At 37.9% G+C, this 8,697-nt stretch overlaps 1 protein-coding gene across 4 annotated transcripts; it reads right to left on the bottom strand.

Moving 5' to 3' along the window:
• Positions 1 to 1,014: 1,014 nt before the first annotated feature.
• Positions 1,015 to 7,701, bottom strand: LOC132201597 (RNA-binding protein cabeza-like). 4 transcript variants are annotated; one of them, XM_059627875.1, is made up of 10 exons: positions 7,548 to 7,701; positions 6,843 to 7,073; positions 6,621 to 6,791; positions 5,765 to 5,813; positions 4,945 to 4,973; positions 4,345 to 4,478; positions 4,161 to 4,290; positions 3,912 to 4,103; positions 1,294 to 1,582; positions 1,015 to 1,226 (listed from the first exon to the last, which is right to left on the bottom strand). In XM_059627875.1, the coding sequence occupies exons 1-10, from the start codon at positions 7,558 to 7,560 to the stop codon at positions 1,187 to 1,189; spliced, it is 1,278 nt and encodes a 425-aa protein (XP_059483858.1). In that variant the 5' UTR covers positions 7,561 to 7,701; the 3' UTR covers positions 1,015 to 1,186. The 4 variants fall into 4 exon arrangements, with proteins under 4 accessions (XP_059483858.1, XP_059483856.1, XP_059483857.1 ...); XM_059627873.1 differs by lacking the exon at positions 7,548 to 7,701 and adding an exon at positions 7,368 to 7,431; XM_059627874.1 differs by lacking the exon at positions 7,548 to 7,701 and adding an exon at positions 7,368 to 7,431 and having other exon boundaries at positions 4,945 to 4,970.
• Between the last annotated feature and the right edge of the window lie 996 nt (positions 7,702 to 8,697).

Raw genomic sequence — 8,697 nt, 5'->3', positions numbered from 1 at the left:
TTTGAAATTTGATTTTTTTTTATCTAGTGTGTTTAATTAAATGAATCTTTGGAATTTTTATTTAAAATCCAGAGATAGCAACGCTCATAAAATAATATAATAAGTAGAACACGAGCAACAGCAACCCGCCTAACAGCGATGTAAGGCGGCGTTGCATACATTTTAGGAGGCTGCGTCATTTCTACCTTGTTTTTTTAATATGCGGGCCGGCATCGCATTTGTCGCCGCCGCCGGCATCGCATTCGGCGCAAACGCATTTGCCGGGCCCGGTATCGCATTCGGCGCAAACACATTTGCCGGGCCCGGCATCGCATTCGGCGCATTTGCCGGGCCCAGCATCGCATTCGGCGCATTTGCCGGGCCCAGCATCGCATTTGCAAACTTTTTTGCGAATTTTGCATTTCTTGCTTGTGCGCATGGATCAAAATTGAGGATAATAATAAAGTCTTTGTTATATATTAATAAATTAGCTGTATTACTTCAATATATACCCTACGACGTCATATAAATTAAACCGGCTATTTATCTCTACTAGCTTCAAATCACAACAAGAGAAAATTTTGTATAAAATGTGCTCTAGAAAGCCGAAGGAAAATATTGAAAATCAATTTAAATTTAGTAATATTTTGCCGGTCGACACAATTTTTGAAATCAACTTGTTACGAGGAAAATAATTTGATTTGGACCATGGCGTGCCTAAACACCCATTCTTTTAACATCAGAATCCTGAGATAGAACCAATGAGTGAAAACAAATTATCTTTGATTGCCTTGACTTTCCCATTTTTTATTTTATTTTTTATAATGTGGATATTTTGTAAAATATTTAATTCAATTTACCTATACTGGTAAGAAGTCGGAATAAGGAATGAAAAAAAATTAGGATAGAATTGGCAGCCAGCTCTAGATAACAACTTACTTAAAGTTAACTCATGTTTTGAAAACAAAAATGTTTTCCATTAAAAAAATCACGGTTTTTTTTATAGTTAAGGCATAGTGAGTGAAATCCCCAAAGTGATATTTCTTGATATTTTTTATTCACAATAGTATTAGAGGATTTTAATTACAGGAAACTCAATTTTTTTCTGGGTGACGTTTGCAATAAATATGGCATGAACAAAAGCATCTGAATATCACCTATATAAAACCTCAAAACACCATGGTTGCATTTAGAGATCTCAATGGATTTAGTAGGGCTTGGAACGGTCTCTACCACCTCCCCCAAATCTGGAAAAATTGCAGATTATTAATAGTTTTACTCAGAGGCAATAAGACAACAAAGTTAATAACTTACCCTCCACTGCCACCCCCACGCATTGGCCCTCCTCCGCGACCAACCCCTCCGCGTGATCCTCTGTCTCCACCACGAAAGCCACCTCCTCTTCCTCCACGATCTCCACCCCCACGGCTACCTCGGCTTCCTCTATCGCCAATTCCTCCTCTTCCACCTCGGATAACCCCACTTCCTCCCACACCATCAGGCCGGGAAGCATTGCAACGGTTGCACTGGGTCCGCCAAGCAAAGTTTGTGTTGCCACAGTCAGGGCTAGGACACTTCCAGTCACCCTCTCGACTTCCAAAACCTACACAAAAATTAAATTATTTGAGGCGATTTGTTTTAAATAACAAAAAAAAAAAAGATCACTGGGTGTTAATATTGGTCTTTTTAAGGGGGTATAAGCGTGGTTCACTACGCAAAACAAGAACTGCTTTTTGTCATGAAAGTACAACCATTTCTCTTCCCTTCATCGCTCCGATCGCTTGCCTTCCGCAAGCTCAATAAGGGCACAGGCTGACAAGACACTTTGTCTTGGCCTGACCCAAAAAAATAATAAAAAAAAAACTTAAGCCAGTCTAACGCTTTACCATTGACACCAAACATTTTTAGTTTGTTCAACTATCTATCAGGTACTAACGATCCAAACGCGTTTGTAAAATCATACAAAATAACATTGATCTTTTCTCTTTTGTCTAATGAGTCGTACACATTTGTCACCATATCATAAAGTGCAGTAACCGTAGAACGCTTTTTCCTGAAGCCATGCTGCTGGTCAGGCAAAAAGTTATTACCTTCATAATATTTCTCCAGCTGAATTATAGAACTATTTGCAACTTTGCAAATATATGTCTAACGCAATAAATTTTGATCTAATCTTATCTTATCTAATCCGAGTTAATAAACTCCTCGTACCACCAAGGTTCTTAAGCTGTACAAATTGTTTCCTATTTGATAAGAAGAAGGCCAACCACGAGAGCACAAGTTCTCGTTTAGACCGTATTGTTTTAACTTATGTATAAGGAGAGGTGGATGAAGGGTGCCAAATGCGTTAGAGAAATCGTACAAGATAACATTCACTTTTACTTTGCTTCAACTTTCAACTGATTCGTACAAAGATGTTACATAACATAACTATACAAAGAAGTTACAGTATTTTTCCCTTTCTAAATCCACGTTGCTCAGGTATTTGGATATTATTAGTATTCAAGTGATTTTCCAATCTACGTAAAAAGGCTTTCTCATACACTTTTGATATTGATGATGTTATCGCAATTGGTCTATAATTTGAAGGGTCTTCTTTTTCGCCTTTTTTAAACAGTGGGATAATTTTAGCAAGTTTCATATTATCGGGGAAACTACCCTTTAAGAATGACTCTTTTATTAAATAGGTAAGAGGCGCAGTAATATACATTGAAATTTTTTTCAGTACAGTGGTTGAAATTCCATCCCACCCAGATGAATTTTTATTATACTATATATTTCAAACTCCTCAAAAAGCTGTAGTTCTTGTACCATATTACAAAGGTTATCAGTCACTTTGGAATATGGACATTAGAAGCTGGATTGGTCGAGACGCCATTTTTCGGTTTCAACACCCCGGGCGGCCTGGGGTGGTGAAACAAAAAAAATGGCGTCTCGATCAATCCAGCTTCTAATGTCCATACTTTGGAGCAATCGGGTAAATTTATGTTATTTAGGTCAGGCTCCGGTTCAACAAATACATTTTTCACCAAAGGCGGCGCAAACCCTTGGCTTTGTGGCCCGCAACCTGCGCGGCTGCACCCCCCCGAGTTAAAAGAATCGTGTACCTCTCTCTCGTAAAGCCCAGTGCAACCCATACTTGTTTGCAAATTGGTTTCTTCATAAAATTCTAAGTCAAATAAACAATTTACGGCAGTCAGTTCTTAATTTTCTATTTTCGAATGTTATTTTACTTTTTTTTTTTTTAAATTTTGAGAAGATTGAGATTTTCCATTTGAATTTATCCTAAATATTTGGATAAGCTGAACAAGGATTTTTCTTACACTTTACCAAATTTTACCTAAGTATATTTGTTTGTGGCCCGGGATTTATTTTAATTTTTTTATATAATGAATATTCTATTAACTAATTTTTTAATATATGTCATGATAGAGATTATTTCAAAAGATGATTGAAGTAGACTGATATATGCAATTGAAATCAATTATAAAATTAAAAATTTAATATATCAAAATTCGTAAAATTGTCTGTGACATCATAATTGTAATTCTTAAAAAAAAAATTCATCGCGTAAATTTTTCATCTAGAACATCAACACAAAGTAGAAAGAATTAATTACTTTAATTTGAAACAGCTGATATGCTAGATGAGAAAAGCGTAGCGGAACAAATTTTATCCCGCCGTCAGGGGATAAACTAAATTTTCTCCCGCTTGAGTGCTTCATTTTTATTGCCGAGCTAAAATTGTCCTAACACCATCCTTCCAGGACAAGTCCTCCGAGGGGTGGGGTGGGGGATCTCTAGTGAATCTCCCCCAGTGATACTTTATATTATTACATTTTGGGTCTAAAACCAAAATGAAGTGGCGTTTTGATGTTACAGAATCAGACTAATTCTGCATAATTATTGTCTTATTTCAAAAATTTCACTTACCGCCACCTCGATCACCTCCCCTATCGCTCCCACGATCTCCAAAGTCACGATCGCCACGATCACCACCGCTTCCTCTTCCACGACCACCTCCGAATCCTCCAACACTACCCCTGCCGCCACGACCCCTAGAGCTAAAGTCTCGTTTGGTTGTGGCCAGCTGTACCTTCACCATGTTTCCTTGGAATTCTTTTCCTAAATATCAGCAAAAATATTTCAGACCCACAAGTTGACTTGCTACTTTCAGCTCACCATCAAACCACTCAATGGCAGACCGAGCTGCGTTGGCATCATCATAAGTAACAGTGGCCTCTCCCTTGGACTCTTGAGTGACTTTATCACGGTATATCCAAATCCTGGGTTTTCCACTACGCTTGTCATTCTGTTAAATAGCAATTATTTAGCCACAATTCAAACTTTTCAACTTTGCATTCACCTTGATTATGCCAATGGACCCAAAGTGCTGAGCAATGTCCTGCTCACTGATGCTCGTGGTCATTCCAGATATGAATATGGTATCTTCTTGCACATGCAGCTGATCACCCCCTCCTCCAAAACCTGCGCCTCCACCTAAGGAGCATACTTAACATGTAAGAATCACTATAAAATTGATTGACTTCCTTAAGTTGCTAGTTCCCTAACTTAAACACCGTGCTTAAGGCACTTCACTGCTTAGAATATCACCATTTAAATTGAATCTGCCAACGAGCGTGAGCACAATTGCATTTATTTAGCGAGCTCGTGGCCCAAAACCTCTTCACAATTCACCTGTTACAATAGGGCCAATTACGGCGCCCAGTAAAACTCATTACCATTACCACCATCTAACTAACAATAAAATATTCATGGATTTGAAAACCAAATTGTTGGTTGCTTGTAAAATCATGGGGAAAACTGAATGTACTTCTGTGATTATGCATTTAACACTTTCAAGTACTTTAGGTATGCTGCGTGAGTTGAAGAAAAGCTCAGGAATCGTATGATATAATCTAAAATTTGCATGTGGCTCACGTTACTGGTGGTCACATGCAGTTACCTTTGTTAAAACCTCCCCTGCCGCCACTGCTAAAACAGACCAAATTCTTATGAGATCAGGAGGACTGTGGTCGTCATATGTTGATCCTCAGGCTTCAGGCGCAAGTCCCAAGTCAAGTAGATTGATTGGCAGGCAATTCAAAGTGTCTATTTGAATTGTCTGCCAACTCCAAAAGGGTCAGGAAGTCAAGAGTCATTTATTATTGTGCTTAGATCACCATTCAGGGAGAAGTTTTCGTGACACCCTTAGATTTTTCACTTAACCTAATACCAGCTCTTTTGGCGGGAGACCTTAGATTCATTGCCTTTTACCTTATGCAAGGGATAAAAAAAGACGCCAAGAGACTGAACACCGGATCGGTACACACTTATTTGGGATAAAAATATGCTTTTTCATTCACCCTTTGTGTATTTTACTACCCTAAATATTGAAGTTTGCAAAATTGTATAGAGTACAATTTGTTATGTAGAGGAGGGGTTGGGGAATACCAAGATTTGTCAGACGTCGTTGTTGATTTTTACTCTGGAACTGACTTTGAAAACACTTTTGTTACAGAAAATACCATTGAACTCAGGCAGAAACAGGAATTCATTTTGCCTTTATATGATAATTCAGTGTCATAATACCACCTCTGTACTGTTCAAAATGAAATTGAGACTTTTTTGCTGGATGCGTCTAGATAAGAATGAATTTTTTATATACGTTTTTTATCCATTTAAAATTTGATCACTATTAAACAAACTCATAATTTGATTCCAGACAAACAGTCACATTTTCACCTTTCTTGTAAAAAATTATGGTAATAAAATATTTGGCTTACTTGTATCCACCTCCGCCGCTGCCACGGCCACCTCCATAGCCGCCTCCCCCTGAAGCAAATAAATTTGTACTTAGTATCTGCAGCTAATATATTTAAATTTGACCTATTTTTATTGTTGCTGCTGTTTATTTGTACATGCACATTGTTTACATAGTACTCAATATTATTAATTAAATTTTTGTTATATTTCTCTCCAATGAGGCTCTCTAGCATTTTTCCCATCAATTAAATCTGCCAGCAGAAATTTGATTTTTTTTACTGCAGTTCAAATTTTAGTCTGTCAACTTTTATGATCATTAGTCACTGCGGCGGATGGGGTCTTTTAGATCTTGAAAGTTTTAGCAAAATTGTCGCTAAATGCTAGTGGTGGTGCCGTTTTGTCCAACATTTCCTCTCAAATAAATTGTTTCCAACAATTGAATGTAAACAATGTGATGTAATAATTTGGACAAAGGATGTGACTTCTTGATATTACTGTTGTTTATACGTCAAAATTTAAAAAAAAATATTACCCATATTCACTTGTTACAAACAATTTATTTGAAAAGAAGGAATAGACAAAAAGGCACCACCACCAACAAGTTTTGCTAAAGCTTCCAAGACCAAAAAGACCCCACCCGTCACAGAGTCTCGATTGACTTTTTTTTACCAAATACACATTTTTACCTGACACCACAGAGTATTAATATTATCAGTGCACAGCACCTATTCAAAATTCATTTTATGCGAAACAACAATATTTAAGTGCAATAATGTGAAATAAATTGGAGCAATTGAATTAGGTGTCACTTATTCTTCAAAAATTTTATGAAAAATGGGGTAGCTTTTCCTCAAGCTCGGGCAATGTAAAATTTACCTCCAAAACCTCCACTGCCTCCATAGCTCCCTCCAGATGGACTAAAGCTGCTACCGCCACCCTGATAACCGCTGCCAGAGCCACCACCACTTTGGAATCCACTGCCCCCCTGAAAGCCGCCTCCTGAGCCTCCGCCAGATTGGCCAAATGATCCAAAACTGCCTCCGCTTGCTGAAAATTTAAGTTTTTTAAAATTTGTCGAAACAAAAAACAAATGCTTACGATAGCCTTGGCTTTGTGTTTGGCCCCCAGATTGCTGGCCCCAAGAACTTCCTCCTTGATGATTACCACCGCCGCCGCCACCTCCGAATGAAGACTGCGACGAAGGGTCAAAGCCTCCTGCACTGCCTCCGTTATTACCAAAACCACCACCTCCCTGAGTCTGGCCTGAGGAGTAGGAGCTGTATGAGCCATAGCCGGTCTGGCCACCGCTGCCACCATAGCCTCCGTATTCTGAGGAGATGCAAATTATGTTACTTATTTATTCTCGATTCGATGCAAAGTCATGGATACACACTACACAGCAAATAACCTATACACATTACACAAGTACAGAAAAAGCTGAAAATGAATATATCGGAAAAGAGACACAATTCATCATACTATTAATGAAGAGTGAATTTAATGGCTTTTTCGCTAGCAAACAACTTGCTACAGAACAACTAGAACAGCATTATATTCTCTCCATCGAAAGAGAGGGCACCGGCCGCTATTAGAGCATTTGTTCATAGTTATGACACTTATCACCAAAATGATTCAAACGGGGATAGCGATATTGCTGGCAAAAATTATACATCAAGATCGATTTAGAAGTTTAATTTTAAAAGTTTTAATCAATCAAGAATCTTTGAATTTTCAATTTTTCACACAACTCTTGAGTTATTAATTGAGATGATTGAAATATTTGAAGATATATAATAAACTTACGGTTGTCTGCCATTGTCAAACTACAACAAACACTGGCTGTGTTTCTTTAGGCTGCATTCGGAAACTCTCTCTTTCTCTCTCGGGTAACAATCTGACCGTTCGCAAAGTCTCTCCTCTCTCTCGTTTTCGACGTCACTGATGACGTCATAGACGCCATTTTTTCTTATCCACTTCCGCCGAAATGCTATCCAGCCCATGGACCTATAATAATCAATGATCCAGCCATTGATTTACATTGATTTATTAGGTCCATGTATCCAGCTCAAGTAGAGGATTGAAAACATTTGAGCATCGGGAGGTGAAACAATGATAATAAAATAATAAAATTTCGGAGCTCGCATGAAACCGGCGTCTGCAAACATTTGAAGGGCCAGATTTTAGCATAAAGTCTGAAGTCGCTTTCTTTTTAATTCATCAACTCAATAACCAAATTAAACGACGGGAACTACACATAGGGAACGGCCTATTAATTAAATCGTAAATGCAATCTGAAAACTTTATTTTTAATTATCATCTCAAAGTAAGAAAATGTGGTAAAAAATTAAATAATGATATTTAAAATAAGTGTTTTAAGAAAAAAAAGTTAATTTCCACTTCCCATTTTGTGTTACTTTTTAATTACTGCATATTTTTAATTCATCACAAATATTCTTGAAGCGATACTGCTTATTAAAAAAGTTTGCATTAATCTTAACAATAAAAAAATAAGATATTATGGGGCAACTCATAAAAATTAAGATTTTTGTAAATTAAATTTTTTTATTAAAGCGGATAAGTTGAGCCAAAACGGTTAAAGCAAAACTTCGTTCACCGTTCACTCATCAATAAAATAAAAAATCCTTGCCAATTAATCAAAATACTATATAGGTCTTTTGTCTTTTGATCCTTTGCTTTTGCGTTGGCTTTTGCATTTGCACTCTGAAGGCAAGTGGGCGTGCCATGTTACCCTACCCAGAGAGTAGGAACCTCCTGAGTAAAAGTGACGTCACAGGCTGTTTCTCCCGGAGAGGCCAGTGGCCAGTTACCCGCGGGTAGGGTTTCCGAATGCAGCCTTAATGGAGAAAAACTTGGCCAAGTTGGCGGGACTCCTGGCGGCTGTTTCTTTAAACGCCAAGATGCACCAAAAGTCCCCTCCCCTGACGTTAGTTCG

Source organism: Neocloeon triangulifer, unplaced genomic scaffold (assembly GCF_031216515.1).
Source record: "Neocloeon triangulifer isolate White Clay Creek 2 clone unplaced genomic scaffold, ASM3121651v1 ptg000014l, whole genome shotgun sequence".
NCBI classification, from domain to species: Eukaryota; Metazoa; Arthropoda; class Insecta; order Ephemeroptera; family Baetidae; genus Neocloeon; species Neocloeon triangulifer.
This window is presented reverse-complemented; position numbering and strand designations above follow the sequence as displayed.